Raw genomic sequence first — 20531 nt, forward strand, 5'->3', positions numbered from 1 at the left:
AACTCAGTATGCTCGTATGGTTTCAGCTTTGTTTCTAATCATATTAGCATATTAAAGTTGCCTTCTTGACTAAATGTTTTAACAATTTTCTAATGACTGCATGTTCCAGCCAGAATGGTTGTTACAACAAGAAAGTGATTTACACAATGCCATCTCTCTATAAACACAGATACACGCACTCAAGCATGCGTAAACAGGTAAAGAGACACAAGTTGAAATGCAACTTAAGTCTATTGTTAATAAGGGATTTATTAAATCAAATAAAAATGATTCCATTTAATTACAAATGTATTAATTTCCTAAAATTGTGCCCTTGTAAACGTACATATTGCACCATGCATTTTTTTGCACAATTCACATAACTCTTCCTCTACTTTACCTACAATGGCAAAACACTTGGCTGAAAAGTTTTTCCAATGGCAGCACAAAGGAATGTGTTAGAATCGAGAATTGAATCCACATATCTTTCCTCCGATGACCACACTAAATCCTGCCTCTCCCAGGGCTGCTGTCGAGCCACAATGTGCAGGATGCATCACAATACAATGTGACTGAAGAACAGCATTACACACTTTCTTAATCAGGCTCTTAGGTCTGTTGCAGACAAAAATGCCTCTAACTTTGGAGTGGAGTAATTTAACATTTGAAACAACTGTTAAACTCCAGAGGGATCTTGGTGCCCAAGTCCACTGATCCCTCAAAGTTGCTGCATGGCTAAGAAGACATATGGTGTGTTGGTCTTCATTACTTGGTGGTCTGAACTCTGGTTAGACCACAGAGAGCATTGTGCTCAGTTCTGGTCACCTCATTATAAGACCATTAAGACATAGGAGCAGAATTAGGCCATTTGGCCCATCAAGTCCGCTCTGCCATTTAATCATGGCCGATCCTCCCCCCCCCCCGATCAACCCCATTCTCCAGCCTTCTCCCCATAATGATAGGAAGGATGTGAAAATTTTAGAGGATGCAGAAGAGATTTGCCAGGATACTGCCTGGATTAGAGAGCATACCTTATGAAGAAAGGCTGAGCAAACTACCGGTAAGTCATTTCTCTTTGGAGTGAAAGAAGATGAGAAGCAACTTAACAGAGGTGTATAAGATTATGAGAGGCATAGAGAGAATGAACAGCTAGCGTCCTTTGCCCAGGGCAACAATGGCCAATATCAGAGGAACTGGTGAGTGAAAGAAAGTTCAGAAATGTCAGAGGTACAGTAGATGGTTTACACAGAACGGTAGGTGCCTGGAAAACATGGCCAGGGATGGTGATAGAGTCTGATACAATAGGGACATACAGAGACTCTTGTACCTTTATGACTCTTACAGCTATGTGCAATGAAGGCCCACTGTACCTAGTTAGACGGAAATGGAGATTTATAAGCTGTGCAGAGGGGAAAGGTTGGATCGAGCATGGAGTAGGTTTACACAAGTTGGCATAGCTTCATGGCTGAAGGCCCTGTACTGTACAGAACCATTCTATAGGACTAGTTCGATGGGACTAGTATACTGCATTGTGAAACCTGGCAGCATAAAGATACTAAACCTTAAAGGGTTTTTCATGCTGTAGCACAGAGCTGATCTCTCCACTCTAGAGGGCACTGCAGTGTACCACTAACACGGGTTCTGAATGGGAACATGAATATCCCACACTGCCCCCATCAGTACTTTCATGGCATTTTGCTTCAACATCATTCACCACCTCTGAAGATATGGAGCTTTTATACCGAGGCATCTTCCCACCTCACTGTTCCCTTAACATTCTGAAGTCTACAACGTGCTTCAAAAAGGACTGTGGGTGAGATATAAATACCTTTCTGCATGTGACATCATGGGCACAACCCTGCTTCATTGTACTAGCACCCCAGCTCGATCAGAATATAAGGGTACCTGTATATTTAATAGGGCAGGGACATGACAAACATATTCTAAAAATGAGGTAATGTACAAACTATGCTTGCACTTGAGGCTTAATTAAACAAGGACAAGATGGAGGAAGTAAGGTCACTCCCAAGCCACATTTTGCATCAGTACGTGACGAGCAGCTTCTCTTTCAGAACGTGTTGCCACAAGGAAATAAAAAAGAAAACAAAATCCAAGAGCTCCAGTGAACAACCTCAGATCGATTAGGACCCTTGCCTGGATTCCATGAAGAACGCCACCTTCAGTAGAGTATCTGCATCAAATAAAAGAGCCACGTCAGCTTCTCGTCACAAAACGAAGCCAAGCAATTGTATTTCTACCCGTTTCAAGGCGCTTCAGCAATTTGATTTTAATAAAAGTGAAAAGGTTCGTTTCTCCCTTACTCCACCCCAGCCCACCGTCTACAAGCTGAAGAGCGCGAGCACCTCTGCCAACTTTGCACTTACAGTCCATCCATGTGCAGCTTGACTTGAAGGTTATTAGTTAACCACTCTGATGTGAGAAAGGAGTCACATACAGGACTGTAGTGAATAAGGCCAGTAGATTTCCTACCCCAGTAATTATAATATTTAACAAAAATCCAACAACCTTAGTTGTTTTAATTGTTACCAGCTTTTTTTCCATTTCCAAATCCCTGGCAAAGATGTTTGTTCCCCCCCCCCCCCCCCCCCCAATCTGGGGCAAGGCCCAAATGAGGTTGATACAGGCTTCAAGAGAGTGATCTGCCTTAGGAGACAGCAGGAAGACGGCTATTGTGAAAGGGTCTTGTACACAGTGATAGCATGTCAATATACTGGTGGTGTTGCAGAGGGGAGGAGGTCTGACTGAGATGGGCTGAGGGCAGTGGGAAAGCAAACATAACAAACGTCACTTCTGAAAACGCCAGAGAAAAAAAATCAAGCCTCAACAGTATTTAAACCAAATTGCTGAAGCACCTTATTAGCCCTCAGCCATTAGGGTCTTGAACCAAAGGGGATAACTAACCTCACCCAATTTCACTCGCCCAGTCACTGAACTGACTCACTTTCAAGGACTCTTCATCTCATGTTCTTAGTATTTATTGTTTATTTATTTTTTATTATTCATTTTTTCTTTTGTATTTGGAGTTAGTTGTCTTTAGCAAGTAAGTTATTTGTCTGATCTGTTGGGTGCCGTCTTTCATTGATTCAATTGTGTTTCTTGGATTTACTGCATATTTCCGCAAGACATCTTATCTGAGGGTTGTATATGGTGATATACACGTACTTTGATAATAAATTTATTTTACTTTGAACTCTGAGCCCTTTTAAAGCTGTATTACTCCATGGTACTGCTACTAGGCGTCAGATTTAACCTCTTACCTTTCTCCATTCTGTCCTCCAAATTTTGCTCCGAATGCTATTTCAACTACCTTACTGAAAAATATTCCCCAGTTTCGAGGCAGTAACCCAACCAACTTGCCACACCTTTTGTCTGCTGTATGAACACAAGATGCACACAGGATGAAGGAGCGAGCCCAAATTACCTCGAACCAAATCTTGATCCATCTCTTCTTTAATTCTGTTCCAGGATTGCGGGAGAGCTTGAATATTTGGTAGTTTATCATAATTAATATTCTGAAGTAAAACTTTCTTGGCAAGAAGCCTTGTATGATTGTTAACGAAAATAGTGCGATAGAAAACACCTGTTTCTATTGTTACTCTATCACTCTTTTCATCTGCAATAACCAACAACTTAAGCTTACTGATGAAAGTCTGGCTAAAAAGCTGTAGATGCTAGAAATCTGAAAATGCTGGAATGACTCCGTGAAAAGATGCTGCCTCACCTGCTGAATGCTTCCGGCATTTTCTGCTTTGGTTAGCAAAGTACCTGGTTGGGAGCGGGAAGATACTGCACAGGAACAAAAACAAGCAAAGGGGTGAATTTGAGGGTCCACTGTCTGCTAAAAACATGTTGTAATGGCCTGAAAATGGGACAGAGATGATCCCTGTTACAACCATTACTGGTATATTCCCACAGTTTACGGTGGGCTTGCCTAAAGACGCCATTGGGATTTGAGGGTGACAGCCATCCCCAAAATACACAAGTCACTTCTCGACTGTGTTCACTGACAGTATCAGCAGTGATGTGATCAAAGATAGGCTTGTAATGAAAACTCTACAGGAGATTGTGTGTGATAAAACCACAACTGAAAGCTCCAGTGTAAAGATGGGAAAAACATGCAAAGCAGACTTCAAAGAACAACCCAAGCAATGGTAGGAAGCTATAGACAGAGGCAGACAGTTTGCTAGGATCGAACAATTTCTCTTGCATTATTGAGGAATTTCCCAGAATAGAAAATTACTCACATGATGCAGCCAGCTACGCAGAACAAAAGTAAATTTGACTCCAGAGATAATCTCCTTCACCCTATTTCTATATTGAGAGAGAAGCAACTGGCTTGAACCTATTCCTTTTCTCAGTACTAAATATGTTCATTGTATCTCACCACCTACAGCCCTCATTCCAAACATCTCATAAGCAAGGCTCCTCAGAAAGATTAACATTATTTGTCACACGTACATCAAAGCACAGTGAAATGCAGTTTGGGTCAAATCAAATTATATCAGCAAGGATTGTGCTGGTGTCACCAAACTTCTGGCACCAACACCACAACTCACTAACCCTAACCTGTACGTCTCTGAGATGTGGAAGGAAACCAGACCACCGCAAGAAAACCCACACGGTCATGGGGTGAACATTCTCACTCGCGGGAGGAATTGAACCCTGATCTTACAGCTGGCGTTGCAAAGCTTTGCTCTAACAGCTACACTACCATGAAGCTTTCCAGACTTTATACTTCAAGGAATAGCCTGGCGTTTACAAAACCATAAACACCAGAGAAATTAGATCTTACAAAGCAGCAACAAGCCCTTTCAACAAAGTGGCCGTGCAAAAGGATACCGATTTTTGTAAAACCGCTCAATATCTTGAAGCCATTCCAGCATGTCTGCCACAGAAGGATCGAGACTTGATCGCTCGAGGACTGCAGCCAAACCAATGGTGTCAGCATGTAGCTCATACATTTGGAAGCATGTCGACACATGGTTACTCGTTGTGTCACACACCCTTTGCAGAACATTCCTTAAAAGATAAGCACAACCAGTTGATTAATTACTACCCCAATTAAAGCCTTCCGGACAATACAGTTTTTAAAAGCAGTCCGTCTCCACCTTCCACTCATTAGGAATAAGTTTATTCTGTACCACCAGAAATTCATTACAATGCCCACAAGTTACTCAAAATCAAATATTTACATTTTAACTTTATGTTTTGATGCATCGTGAAATAGTCTAATCTAGCAATTGCAAGTAGTGTCAGGTTATATATTTTGAAACCTCACTCAGTACCTGTGCAGAGTTCCATCAAAACTCCAGGGTAATACCATATTGTATGTGCCTTAGGTCAGATGTTTATCTAACTATGAAGGAACTTGCTCAGTACTCAGGCCAATAAATCTCTTTCAACTACCAAAAACAGATTACCAGTTGACAAAAAAATTGCTATTTGCAGTGCTTTCTCTTTTGTTTCTACGTACTATTCCTCCGAACTAGAGGTAAATTACTCCAAAATGGAACCAGAATTATCGGTGTCACATTTAGGATCCAGAAAACCAGATGCAAGTTTGCAGTAATTATGAAACTTCAACCAGAGCACGCAGGCCAGCCTGGGTTTTTAAGAGCAGTTAATCACTATTAATCAACAACATCTGGGGCACTAAAGTATGACCAGAATTTCAGAAACGATAAATCAAAAACAAGATAAACATTTTGAAGAGAAATACAGCAATAAAAGTAAGAAAATTAATTTGAGAACATTTCTCCAGGGGAAATACTGCCTTGTGATCAAAGCTTTCTTTAGTATCGTCAAACAGGCCTTCGTTTATTTAAATCAAAATGGGATCACTTGCTTGCACAGTCTCTAATAAATGTAACTTTTCCCAATGAGACTCCTCCAACTGCTGTTATTGATCAGCTTCTCCGAACATTGGAGGCCAGTAACTCTCTCCAACTCAATGATCATGCACATCAGTGTTCCTCACCAAACTGATTACTTTGCTTAGTAGTCTAATTTCAAGATTAACACAACAGAGTAATTGCACAAATAAACACTCCAACACTGCTTCATCATCAATAGCTCAGCGTACATTTTCTCTCCAAGTTTTTCCAAGCTGATTTCCATTGCTTGGGTAAGTTTGTACTTCAGGCGGTGTTTCAGATCAGGGAATTCTCGAAAGGGAGTATTCTTAAAGTCAACCTTGTTGCATGCCTGGAGTTGCTCAGCCAGGTTACTCAACGAGCTCAGGAGTGGAGTGCATTCCACCAGCGTACTGTCCCACAGACTTTGCTGCTTCTCAATCACCTGGAAGCATTTCTCCAAGGCCTGATGAACAGCCAGCAATGCTTGTTTCTGAGCCATTAGTTTCATTTACGGTAACCTAGAAACAGAGAACTGCACAGTAAATAATCCAACCTGCAAAAGCACAAATATCCTAGACTGTAAGGAAGATGTTCAGGTAGACCAAAACTGAAAATACTTGGCTAATGCATCAATTGGCGGGCTGTAATAGATTATTTCCTATTTCTTTTTTAAAAAACATGAAACAGTTAAACAAAACTTTTCATTTGTGCAAAAGATCATAAATTGAAAGGACTAACACTATAAATGTTAGTCCCTCACATCACTCAACCGATACTATCTGACCAACCAATGCTTCCATATTCAGTCCTTCTGTTGCTATTTAGCTACCCATTACCAATTAAATCATATGAAGTCTTAATTAAATGAAATAATTAAATTCACACTCCATTAAGTGATTAATGCAAATTTAGTATAAAATTCTATACTCCAAACCATGCCACAGCAGTACCTACATCATTAATAATAGTACTTGATTGGGACCAAGGTCATGAAGTTGCTACTTAATGTAAACTTCCTTTTGAATTATTAATAGGATGTCAAATGAGCTAAAACAGCAGATTCCATTTAATTTTACAAAATCTGAAAGTCAAAATTAATTCAAGTGCTCTACATCAATTGTACAATAAATACCTGGCATTAGTTCAATGCAAAGCTACTCCATTGTGATTTGTTATTCAAACCGGGATGTTAGTGCACTCCCATTTCTGCTATTCCTCACATGCTGAATTAATTAATTAAATTTATTGACATACAACACACAGTAGACCCTTCCAGCAATCTCGCAACCTAACCTTAGGACAATCCACAATGACCAATTAAACTACCAACAGTATATCCGGGTTGCTGATGCTGTAAAGCACTGTGTTAACCACAATGTGTACAGGTCAAGTCCAGGCAGTGGGGTTTGGGCCCAAACGTGTATCGAAGCACCAGGGCCTGGCTCTGAGAGTGAGAAATGACCCAAGTTTGGCCAAGCCAGACTGAATGGTTCAGAGTGTCACGGCCAAAGATGAGGGGCGAAGTTTGCTCGTCTCAGCAATGAACGGAGGCTGTGGCCTGCAACTAATCGGCTCCTGAATTGGGTGCAATGATGACTGGCTTCGTGGCTGAGGACTCACTCTCGTGAACTTCAGTTCTGAATGTTTATCTGCTTACTTTCATAGCTTGCATGATTTGTTCATTTTCCCCCTGCACATCAGTGTTTGACGGTCCTTTTGGATTTCTTTGTGTTGTGGTTACCTGTAAGGAGATGAATCTCAAGGCTGCATAGTGTACATATTTTGATATTAAATGTACATTGAACTTTGATCTTTAATAGTACACTGGCAATAATTTGATTTCTTTACCATAAGGCTGAGGAATTGGTGCAGTGGAGGAAGGTTTCAGATGTGTGGGTCATTGGGATCTCTTTTGGGGACGGCATAACCTGTATAAAAGGGTTAATACTGAACTCAAGAGGCACCAATATTCTTGAGAACAGGTTCACTAGAGCTATCGGGGAGGATGTAAACTAGGTCAGCAGGGGGTAGAAAACAGAGTGACAAGTCAGAGGATGGAACAGTTGGTGTAAAGGTAAATGCAACGTATAAAAGAGACTATCAGGAAGGATAGGCATATATGCAGTCAGTTGAAATCTGTCTACTTGAATGTGAGAAATATCAGGAACAATGATCAGTACATGGAACTATAACGTTGTGACCATGACAGAGACTTGGCTCTCACAGCACAGAAATGGCTGCTGGATTGTCTGTGGTTTAGGCATTTCAAAAGGGACAGGGAGGGAGGTAAAGGAGGTGGGGGAGAGGCATTGCTAATCAGGGACAGTATCACAGCTGCAAAAAGGGTGGACGCTGTGGAGGGATCGTCTACTCAGTCAGTGTGGTTGGAAGTCAGAAACAGGAAGGGCGTAATCACATGAATGGGAGTATTCTAGACGCCAACAGAAACAAGACACTGAGGAGAAGATGAGGAGGCAGATTTTGAAAAGGTGCAAAAATAACAGGGTTGTTGCATGGTTGAGTTCAACTTCCCTAATACTGACTCGCACCTCCTTAATGCAAATAGTTTAGATGGGGCACAATTTATTTGGTGAGGCCAGGAAGGATTCCTGACATATGTGAACAAGTGAACTGAAGGAAGAGTCTACACTGGACCTGACACTCGGCAGATCTCCCAGTGGGAAAGCATTTCAGAGACAGTGACCACAGCTTCCTAATCTTTACCAGAGCCTTGGACAGAAATAGGAGCAGACTGTTTTGAAAAGTTTGGAAAACTGGTAAGGTGAATTATGATGCTATTCGCCCAAAACTTGGTAGCACAAATTGGGAACAAATGTACTCAGGGAAATTCAAAACAGAAATGTGGAGATGTTTAGGGAGAACTTGCATGGAGTTCTGGATAAGTCTGTACCATTCAGGCAGGCAAAAGACGGCAGGGTGAAGGATCCATGATTGACAAGTGATGTGGAACATCTAGTCAACAGGAAGGAGGAAGCTTACTTTAGGTTAGGAAGCAAGAATCAGACAAAGCTCGTCAGAATAGCCAGGAAGGAACTTAACAAGGGACATAGAATATCTAGAAAGGGACAAAAGGGCATTAATTTTATGGTGATTGGAGGAAAGTATAAGGTGGATGTCAGAGGTATTTTTTTTAAATAGAGGGTGGTGGGTGCAGCCAGGGGTGGTGGTAGAATTAGATACATTAAGGACATTTAAGAGACTTTAAGAAAAGCACATGCATGAAAGAAAAATAGAGGGCTACATGGGAACGAAGGGTTAGATTGATTTTAGAGTAGGTTAAAAGGTCAGCACAACATTGTGGGTTGTAAGGCCTGTACTGTTTTATCGTTCTAGATCAAATATCAAACACATCTGTATTGCACCATGTAAAATATGGATATTTTTCATCCTGTTTCATCTCTAGGAGTAAGTTCTCAAAATAATGAACCATACATGCAAATATTCACCCTTTTACGGTACTTAAATATATATACCCAAAGATTAATGACAATTGACCACGAGCAGTAAGAAAAGCACAAGGTAAATGGATAGTAACAGTCTGAATAGTCTGGCTTGATGCTTACTTGTGAGACAATAATGGTATGAACAGATTAACAAAGTAAGGTTACTCAAATAGGAAGGGTGAAATAAATGTTCAAATTTATTCAATTTAAAGCAAAAAAAAAATCACTAGTCTAAATGCATTTGGATACCAAAGGTTACAGGAGAAAGAGCAAGACAGGCTCTTAAAGAAACAAAAGTTTAAAAGAAAAAGATGCCAAGGGGCATGTGTAGAAATTACATTATTCCTTCAGTCAAAAAGGGAGAAAGATATCTAAGAGACTATTGAATACTTAGCTTAATGTCAATGGAAACCTTAACAATGCAATAGGAATACAATTAGATGAGCAAGAATCTTAATAGGATAGATCTCTAATACTTGAATGCTTGAAAGTAACTAAGAACAAAACGACCAAAATTCTGATTAATCAAACTGGTTCAGAGTCTAACACAGAACAAGGTGGATGGAATTAGAAGAGATTAATAAGATACAACTGTAGTCAAGATAGAAAACTGATATAAAAAATACAAAGTGGTACAATAAAGGTCGTGCAACAAATGGATTTTATTCACATGTATTAAAACTACAATAAAGAATTACTGAAGAAATTAGTAAAGATATCAAGAAATGCTGGGGACTTGGGTGAAAGATTAGCTACAATTTATTGCACTTTTCCAAAATAAATTGCAACAATTTGCTGGTTAGTAAATTTGTGACCAAATCAAGATGTTTATTATCAGTGGATCAGTATAGCATGTTAACTATAGAAAAGTAAACAGAAAGTGAAAACAGAAACAGAAAAGTTACAGAACAGAAAGCAGTAACAGTGCAGTTACAATGACTATCAAGAGGGAAGTCACGTTCAACAAGAAACAACCTTCACAATAATAAACAACTTGGATTGAGAATTGGAGTGATGACGTCAAATGAGGCAATCACAAACAAAGGGAGAACAATTTCAAGTTCCTTGGTGTCAATATCTCTGAGGGTCTATCCTGGGCCCCATGTATCGATGCAGTTACAAAGAAGGCACAACAATGGCAATATTTAATTAGGCGTTTGCAGAGATACAGTTTAAGCATAAAGAGCATTCTAACTTGCTTCATTACCATCTGGTATGGGGAGGGGGGGGGGGGGGGGTGACTGCACAGGATCAAAATAAACTGCAGCAAGTTCAGCTCCATCATGGGCTTTGGCCTCCCCAGCATCCAGGCATCTTCAAAGAGCAATGTCTCAAAAGGGAAGCATCCATCATTCAGGACCCCCATCACCCAGAACTTGTCCTCTTCTCATTCCTACCATCAGGGAAGAGGCACAGGAGTCCAAAGGCACACATTCAATAATCTAGGAACAGCTTCTTCCCCTCTGCCATCCAATTTCTGAATGGACATTGAACCCATGAACATTACCTCACTGATTTTTTTCCTCTTTGCACTACTTATTTAATTTTATACACAAGGAAGTCTCAGATGCTGGAAATACAAAGCAACACACAGAAAATGCTGAAGGGACTCAGCAGATCAGGCAGCATCCATACAAATGGACAAACAGTTGACATTTTGGGCTGAGACCCTTCTTCAGGACTGAGAAAGAAGGGGGAAGATGCCAAAATAAAAAGGTGGGGTAGGGGAAAGAGGCTGGCTACAAGATTATCTATTTAATTTAATTAATATTAAATTAAATTTATATTAAATTTTTAATATATACTTGTTAGTTTTTATATATTGAAATTTACTGCTGCCCCATAACAATGAATTTCATGACATATGCCAGTGATATTAAACCTGATACAGAAAATTAAAATCTACTTTTAATTGATATGTGGATTTCAAAAGAGTCAAGTGTTAGGTCAAATTTTCAAAGCAATATTATGGACAGCATATATTGAATAATAACTCTGCATAAAGTTAAAGGGCCAAGGGATCTTGACATAGAAATCACTACATATTGCAAGAAATTAATAAAACTATTAAAATGGCTCATTGTTTTACGATGGTAATGAAAAGCAGAGATTGTATGTTCCTCATTATCAAATCTCTGTTAGACATACTTTGTTAGAAATATGAAAACTTTAAAGAAAGTGGAGAAATAAAGATTTCAGCATTTTGCTTTCATTTCAGATTTGTATATTTGTTTTTTTTTCAACTTATATTATGTTCACTCCAAAACTATAGGGTCACCACAATCCATGTAAACCAGAATGACTACTGAGATGATTCCTGATTTTCAACATATTTCTAACTGTCCTCGTCACAACTTTGATGAATAAAGGGCCATGTTCTCCACCTAACTGCCGCATTAAATCGAGCAAAGGATTCAAAGTACATATATTATCAATGAATGCATTAATTTCGCAACCTTGAGATTTGTCTGCTTACAAGCAGCCACCATGCAAGAAACTCAAAAAAGAACCCAATTTTTAAAAGACCAGCACCCAATGCGCAAGGAAAGGGGGTGGGGAGGGACACAAATCATGCAAACAGCAGCGTCCTGAACCAAAATGAGAACACAGACCAGAATCCCTGAGCAACAGGAGTAGCCCAAAGCCTTGGTTTCAGTTAATCATACAGCAGGGCAAATTGCCACAAAGCTTGCAGGCATGAAGCAAAACTTAAGTTTAATTTAAGCCGCACACACAAAATGCTGGGAGAACTCAGTAGGCCAGGTAGCATCTATGGAAAAGAGTACAGTCAACATTTCGGGCCGAGACCCTTTAAGTTTAGGTTGCTCAATAGATAAACACCTCTCACTCTCACAGATATTCTCATTATTCTATCCTTCCCTTTCTGTAATTTACAACCAATCTGTATATTCACTTTACCAAATCTGACAGTGTCACAGACCTGAAATTCTGCTCCTCTTCCCCACTCCTTATTAAAACTAGTAGTAATAACTATTATTTGCCATAACCTCGTGCTATTACTATAACCACTAATTGCGTCAATTTTTGAATGGTGCCAGTAGGTGTTACCGCCAAGATTATAGTAGTAGGACAATTAGAGATGAGGAATAACTGCTAGAGTACATGCAAATTTCACGACGTATGCCGGTGAAATTAAACCTGATTCTGGCCCACTTCCTATCGGTGCAACTATTCTGCCCCGCTGTGCACATTACTGAGTTAACAGAGGGGAAACAGGCCCTTCAGAACAACGGGGTCAATAGTCAAGACCAGACTTATGTTGTCTGGGCAGAACCATTGGCTCCGCAACACAAATACCTGCTCCACATCCCACCGGCAGCATGTTATCCTCAACTCGAAACCGCATGCACAACACCCAATAAGGACTACAACTCCCGTCGTGCCTTGCCAGGTTAAAAGCAGAGGCGAATTTATTTGTTAAAATGCGAACTTGTAACTCAACCTGACAGTATAATTAGAAATACATACTCAATAAAGTTAATTTCACTTTTAATAAGGGAGGTTCAAAAATACTTCGTTGTTTATAAACCCATTGACATTGCGGAGGTAGAATCACTGTGATTGGCTCTTTGAGCAGAAACGGCACCAGGTTCGACTGCGATTGGAGAGGGATGTGCACTGAGTGGCTGTGAATCGCCTGTGCATTCTGGTTGGCTAATATGTTGAATGCGTAACCAGAACAGCGCGATGCCCTATGTTATTGGTCAGAGGGATTATAGTCAGGCGCCGGATTGGTCCGTGACTTCTCTCTTAATCCCAGTCAAATGTGGTTACAAATGTAAAGATTTCTCAGTCACCCTGGTGATATAAACCAGAAAATGCCGTAAGTACTCGGCAGTTCAGGCAGCATTTGTGGAGACGGGAACATTTACTGTAATGTTAGATAAAAAAGGACACTGTTAGGAGACACTGTAAGTTTTGGGAGAGGTGGTCAGGAGGAGGAATATGAGGGAAGTTCAGAGTTGACCTGGAGATAGAGGACAAAGTGTACACAGTATAACAAATAAATCCAGAACTGGGAGTCAACCATCTTTTTCCATCTCCATCATAAATTGAGTGTTTGGATGTATGCTGATCAGATGGTCTTGGAAATGTTCGAGTGCCTGGAGTCCACACTAGGAAGGTGTCAGCAATGTATCTGAAGTAGCATTTGGGTGTAAGGGCGATGAACTCAGTGTTCTGTCTCCTCAAGTTCCTTCATGTCAAAATTAGCAGTAGCGTGTGACAACAGCAATCCCATGCCCACTCCGCCAGTTTGTTCATAGTGGTTCCTATCATCGACGTGTTCAAAAAGGTCAATGGTACCCTCATAAAACCTTGACTGCAGGATGACCAAGCTGTCCTTCAAGGGAATTCTCAATAACAGGGACACCATGTTGAAACTCCCCATTATGTCTTCCGGGGTCAGCTGGATGCTGGTTATCGTTTTTATGAAGTTGGTCGAATTTGTGATGTGATTCACAGCCCCCAACAAAGGGAGACAGTGTGGTCATTAAATGCTTACAGCATACATCCAAACATTCAATTTACGATGGAAATGGAATGGTTACCTCCCATTCCTCGACATTCTGATACAATGGAAACTGGACGGTAGCTTCAGACGTGGCGGCCATCAGAAATGCATTCACATGATCTTATGGTCTTATGGAAATATACCTCAACAATAACAGCCAACATGACACCTTCCATCTCCATCATAAACCTATGGTCTCACTTTCAAAGACTCTACTACTCATGTCCTCGATGTCATTTATTGATTTGCAGTATTTGTATTTGCACTGTTTATCTTCTTTTACACATCGGCTGTTGGTCAGTCTGTGTGCAGTTTTTCATAGATTTTATTGTACTTCTTTGTTTTACTGTGAGCGCCTGCAAAAAAAACGAATCTCAGAGTATACCTCAAAAACTCGCTTTGAACTCTGAACTGCTGAAGGAACTCAGTAGGTCAACCAGCATCTGTGAGAGGAAAGGAAATGTAAAGAAGGGATGCGAGGTGACAGGCAGGTCGAGGTGGAGGGCTGGGGTGGAGTTGGAAGATCGTGGCTGAAGGCTAGATCGGGACAGGTTGAGATGTACTGAAACAGATGAAGAAAGGTGGGGCAAGGAGGGTATGAAAATGGAAGACAGCTGCAGCCGGGAAATAACCATGAACTTGATGTACTAACAGTACTGGATTTGGATAAATAAAGGAGGTGAAAATATACCATGAGACCATTAAACATAAGCACAAAAATGGGCCATTTAGCCCATTGAGTCTATTGTGCCATTCCATCATGGCTGATTTATTAACCCTGTCAACCCCATTCTCCTGCCTTCTACCTATCAACCTCCACCCAATGATTTGGCCTCCACAGCCACCTGTGGCAATGAATTCCACAGGTCTACCACCCTCTGGCAAAAGAAAATCCTCCTCTGTTCTAATGAGTTGTTCTTCTATTCTGAGGCTGTGCCCTCCGATGCTAGACTCCCCCACGATAGGAATGTCCTCTCCACATCCCACTCTATCTGGGCCTTAACATATTCAATAGGTTTCAACGAGATCCACTCTCATTCTTCTAAACTCCAGCGAGTACAGGCTCCGAGCTGTCAGAGAAGGTAGAGGTGGACAACCGTTGGAACCAAAAGGGTGGGTGGTGGCGGGAGGTACCTATGTTAGAAGTAAGTGGATGAAGCCAGAAGAGGGAAATGGACAAGGGTGAAGATGCAAATGGGAAGGGGGTAAAAATGGGATGACTGGGGGAACTTAAAGGAAGAGAGTATAAAAAAGGGAGACGGAAAGTAGAAAGTAAAGGAAAAAAGGTGTTTAATTAAACTGAAATACTCAGTATTCATACTATTGTGTTGTAAAAGACCCAGACAATTTATAAGGTGTTGCTCTTTTCCACTGTTCCTAGAAATTCAATATCAGCCCTTCATAGTGAATGTAGTTGATCTACAAGACAATCTACAAGATCTGCATCACGTGTCACCCAGTCTGAGTTTGGTTTCCTCACTGGACAAGATTGTGAATTCTGGATGTGGTAAACTAGGCTGGAAGAAGTGAAAATGAGCCTCAGCTTTATCTGGAAAGACAGGTGTTGAATCACCTGTACCTGCTTGGAGCCGCTTGCACCCACTGCATTGCCTATAGGTCTAGAGCTTGGACCAATATATTTTCTCCTAACCATACCTATTAGTTGGAAGAAGGGAACAGAATTGCTAGGGAATTATCCAGTCTGAAAATACATTTAGCAACAGGAAGGAGGGTAGTGATGGAAAAAGGGGTTTGGCAGAGCTGTTCAAAGAAAAAGCAAAGGGATTGCAGGATGGGCTTTTGTGAAATGGGGATGCAGATGTGTTAGACTTTCATGGTGGCTTCTGGCATCAGAAATGTCCTGAATGAATGTGGAAATGGACTGGAAAACGGAGTAAGAATAGAGAATAGACAAAGTGCTGAAGGAACTCAGCAGGTTAGGCAGGATCTGTGGAGAGAGAGAGTCACACACCAGGACTCTGAACCAATAAAACAGCCCACAGTACTTCAGTTAAAATGGACCTTCCATATAATTGCAATACATTTGTTAACTAGGAGGGGGTCTGCTGGTGTTTTATGGCATGCAGACTTCTACCCTACAAAATCTGAACCCTTGCCATAATTCCCCTTTCACTATGACCACAGATTATTGCTTCTCAGGTAAGCATGAACATTAAACTGAACATTGACTGTTCTGGGTCAGAGAGTTAAAGCTCAAATGGGGTAACAGAAACAGTAAGTGCTGATGTTATTAGTATAAAAGGAATGGAAGAAAGGATGGTAGATGAGAAGGGTATTATGATCCTTATGTTGTTGAAGTTTGCAATCCTTAAACTTGAAAGAAAGGAAAATAGTTTTCTTTTTAAAAAACTAAATGTGGCAAAAGAGGACATGAAAGAGCATCCACGTGGCGACACTTGAATCCCAGGATGACAGGAATAGCGAATATCTCAATAACTGTAATCATAGGTGGATCCAAAATATACAGGATGGAATTTCAATTGGAATCCATTAAGAAAAAGTCGATGGGAGCGGGTGGGAGATCTGAATGTGGAAGTAAATTTCAGTAGGCATCTTATAAAATAGAAGAAAAACACCAGAAAAATGCTAATGACAGTGAACAAGATGAGAGAAGCAGAAACTCATTTCGGGTTCAGCTTTAGCCATACGTATGTATACAGCTAAATGAAACATTGGGGTCTCTGTGGTCAAGGTGCAAAATACAGTACATATAGTCACAAAATAATATGAACACACGTCCCTGAGTGCATGACCTGAAGATGTGACAGGTTGACATAAGGTGGTGAGGAGCATTTGCTCTTTTGGGAGTGGAGCTGAACTTTTTCAAGGTGAGCACTCCAGGAAGAGTTGACTGTGTTGACATATTTAGAGAGAACAATTTTGCCACTCACTCTTCCAATCTGTGGCATGTAGGCAGTGTTCAATCTCCCCAGAAAACTGCACATTATAGAAGAACCTCAACACTTAACACCAATATATAATACAGACACTTATGACTCAGAAAGCAATCCACTTGATTGTCTTCAATATCAAGGTTTCGTGAATCAGGAAGATCACTTACTGAGATATGTACCCTCTTTATTAGTGGGGTGGAGAGAGTCTGTGCCGAGAGAACATGGGGTGAATGCTGCAAAGGAAGAAACAAATTTGATTCCTCTTTGGTATATGCTAGAATATATGTTAGAAATGGAAATTTGTATGACTAAATGGTGTTAGCTTGGAAATTGAGAATGTTTTCAGAAAGTACAAGGGAACCAGTCCACAACAATGTTTTGAGAACTTAGTGTGAATAATAGTGTACAGGTCTGAAAGTACATAATGGTAGAAAACATGTTGTCTGAAAAAGGGACCATCATTCTGCTGATGCAGATACCGCTTGGTATTGTCCCACAAGAAAATATTAGGGCGTGGGGTCTTGAAGGGTATTAAAAAGGGGCAATTTTTTCCTGTGAATGGGAACCTTCTCTTAGGATGGGTTACGATTAGTGTTAAGAGTTGCAGGTAGAAACAAGGACTTTGAGAGAGAAAATGGAAAAGCTGTTGGACACTTATGGCTCCCTCTAGCATTATATTATGTCGTGTGGCTCATTGATTGGTTGATAAGTATTATTTTGTTTCTTTTACAACTTCACTAACCATTTGTCTTTCATTATTTATTCTTTATATTGCTTTAATAAGATAATTTTTATAACCCTGAATACGTGTTTCAGTGGCTCCTTTGTGAATTCCTCATGCTGCTGAATCAGAAAAGATCAAGGGACACGTTTTCACAGTATTTTCATTACATATGCTCACCCTGGAATGAGGCCTATTCACTTGTAATTGAGTCATGGTGTGATACCTTTCACTAGGTATTAGAGAGCTCAAGAACATCCAGAAAGATCCTAGGTCTGGAGGTCTTCAGAACATGTTGCCTAATGGCAATGTGAAATTTGGTTCAGAGAAGTGTGAAGTGGCAGAAAGGAGAGTGAGAAGCCAGAAAGAGTTAAAGGTACAGTGCAGGGTGTGCATGACAAGAGGGACCTTGGTGTAAGCGAGCATTAAGCCTTGAAAGCAATGGGTCAAGTTGACACAAGAGTCTGGAGAAGCTGGAATCTTTTCTCTGTCTGCCTTCATCTGTCATTCACCTGCCACTCCACCCCTGCTCCTTTCCCTTATACAGGATAACCCACCTGTCATCTTACACCTCTCCTTAGCCCACCAATCACCTCGGACTCCTTTCTCACCTGTCACCTGAAACATCGACATTTCCTTATCTCCCACAATGTTGCTTAACTCTTTAAGTTCTTCCAGCAGATTGTTTGCTGTGGCACGCTGAGTAGAATCACACATGGATCTAAGAACCCAAAAATAAAATGTTTATGTTAATCCTGTATAAAATACTGGTCTGCAGCTCCACTGCAAGTGTATCGATTGAGTGCAATGTCTTCCCCGGTTTTAGATATAACGTTCAATTTGTTCAGCTTGATTTTGATTACTTTTCATGTGTTTCCTTTGTTGACCAGGGGCTCACTGACCTTCCTTCAAATAGGAGTAAAGGATCTGTTTGGGGAGCTGCGAGATAAGTATCCAGATGACATAATCTATCCATCAGAGCTGCCGTTGCTTATCGTGGTGAAAATGCTCTTCATGTTACTTCTTCGAGTTAGTGCGCCAGTCTTTCCAGCTGATCCTCAAAATCTTTCATAAGACTCTGGTGGTATTGTTCCAGGGCTTTCAGGTGTCTACTGTCCATGGTCTATGATTCAGCTTCATATAGTAATGTAAGAAGGACAACTGCTGATAGACAAAAGTTTTCTTTGGACTGTAGTTCATGGTCTTCAAAGACTCTTTTTCTTAATCACTAGTCAGGCAGTGGTTGGTCTTGAGTTGGTACCTGCTTTCGGGGAGAGAATGATATCATGGCCAATAAAGGCCACCGATGCCTTTACCTCCTTAGCAGGCTAAAGAAATTCAACACGTTCCCGTCAACTCTTACCAATTTTTATCCAGCGTTCTGTCTGGATGGATAATAGCCCGGTATAATAACTGACCTGCACACCACCACAAGACACTGCAGAGAGATGTGGACGCAGCTCACTACATCACAGCCTTCCTTCTATGGACTCTGTCTATACTTTTTGCTGCCTCAGTAAAGCAGCCAGCATAACCAAAGATCCCACCCACCCCAGGTACCCTTGTTCTCCCTTTTCCCATCGAACAGAAGATACCAAAGCTTGAGAGCACCTACCACCAGACTCAAGGACAGCTTCTATCCCACAGTAATCAGGCTCTCGAATAGACCCCTTGGACAATAACCTCGATGCTTGGCCTCACAATCTTCTTTGTTATGATCTTGCATTTAATCCTTTGCCTACAGTGTACTCTTTTGGTAGCTTTTACACTTTATTCTGCATTGTTATTACTTTATTTTATTCTAGCTCAATGCACTGTGTAATGATTTGATAATTTGTGTACGCAATTAAAGCTTGTCAGTGAATCTTGGTATATGTGACATAATTAACCAATACCAATAGCACAACTTCATTATTCCCTTTTTGTACCTGACTTAGGGCACTTGCAGGAAGCAATGCCAAGCAGAAAATAAGATCTTCATGTAAATCTCATTGTACTTTGTCTTGGCATTGTACTGCTGTTGCGTAATAATAAATTTCACCTTGTAGAAGATGGTTATATCAAATCTGATTCTGAGACTAAAGTGCTCCTTTCACAGAGTTGGTCTTCCAGCAGTAGATGACATCAGTCAACGTGAAAGCAAATCTTATTATCAAAGTAATGTATGTCACCCTATATTCAATTCAATACAACCCTGATACATTTTCCTGTGGGCATACTCAGCAACTCAATAGAATTGTAACCACAACAGGATCAATGAAAGATCGAGTGGAGTGCAGAAGGCAACAAATTGTGCAAATGCAAATATAAATAAATAGACATAACTTACAGTAACATGAGAAAATGAGACAAAGAGTCCTTAAAGTGGAAAATATCCTAATGATGGGGCAAGTGAGTGTCGTTATCCCCCTTTGTTCGAGAGCCTGACGATTGAGGGGTAGTATCCTTGAACCTTGAACTGTCCTTGAACCTGGTGGTGCGAGTCCTGGGGCTCTTGTACCATCTACCTGATGGAAGCAGGGAGAAGAGAGGATGACCTCGGAGGTGGAGACCTCTGATGACGCATGCTGCTTTCTTATGACAGCATTTCATGTAGCTGTGCTCAATAGTTGGTGTTTGTATGTATTCCTGGGATTTTCCATGTCCAAAAGCACTGCAGCCCACTGATACTGTTAGAGCTTTCCGGATATCATTTCCCAGTGGTAGAAAGGCATCATACGTAGATCTCCCTTTACTAAACCCGACTAAGTAGTTCTAAGTAGTCGCTAAACTTTACGTAGTTCAACAGTGTGTATCCTTTTCAGAATTCCACGCCGATCTGTGATTGGCCATCGCTAAGCCAGCCGAGTCGTCAGCATTGAGTCAATAAAGTTTGCGATTGGCTACTCTTAAACGAGCCCGACTGTGATTGGGCTTTCCTAAAACAGTTGGCATCAATGATTGGTCATTCCTGAGCCGGCCGGCCGTGATTGGATGTCATTGCCCAGGCTGTGATTGGGCAGTAGTGGAAGCGCCTTTGAGTTGTGATTGGTCGAGTAGTAG

At 40.8% G+C, this 20531-nt stretch overlaps 1 protein-coding gene across 2 annotated transcripts; it reads right to left on the bottom strand.

The window, feature by feature from the left end:
- Positions 1–229: 229 nt before the first annotated feature.
- airim (AFG2 interacting ribosome maturation factor) lies at positions 230–20273 on the bottom strand. Of its 2 annotated transcripts, none has more exons than XM_073034570.1 (5): positions 19819–20273; positions 6083–6373; positions 4840–5019; positions 3422–3540; positions 230–2170 (listed from the first exon to the last, which is right to left on the bottom strand). In XM_073034570.1, the coding sequence occupies exons 2-5, from the start codon at positions 6361–6363 to the stop codon at positions 2121–2123; spliced, it is 630 nt and encodes a 209-aa protein (XP_072890671.1). In that variant the 5' UTR covers positions 6364–6373; positions 19819–20273; the 3' UTR covers positions 230–2120. The 2 variants fall into 2 exon arrangements, with proteins under 2 accessions (XP_072890671.1, XP_072890670.1); XM_073034569.1 differs by lacking the exon at positions 19819–20273 and adding an exon at positions 12638–12691.
- Between the last annotated feature and the right edge of the window lie 258 nt (positions 20274–20531).

This window comes from Hemitrygon akajei, chromosome 32, assembly GCF_048418815.1.
Source record: "Hemitrygon akajei chromosome 32, sHemAka1.3, whole genome shotgun sequence".
NCBI classification, from domain to species: Eukaryota; Metazoa; Chordata; class Chondrichthyes; order Myliobatiformes; family Dasyatidae; genus Hemitrygon; species Hemitrygon akajei.

Coding starts and splice junctions, on each gene's coding strand:
- airim (XM_073034570.1), bottom strand. CDS start 6,363: ATGAAACTAATGGCTCAGAAACAAGCATTGCTGGCTGTTCATCAGGCC. Junction 5,020..6,082: donor GAAAAACTTGGAGAGAAAAT/GTACGCTGAGCT, acceptor TTATCTTTTAAG/GAATGTTCTGCAAAGGGTGT. Junction 2,171..3,421: donor GGATCAAGATTTGGTTCGAG/GTAATTTGGGCT, acceptor TATTTGATGCAG/ATACTCTACTGAAGGTGGCG.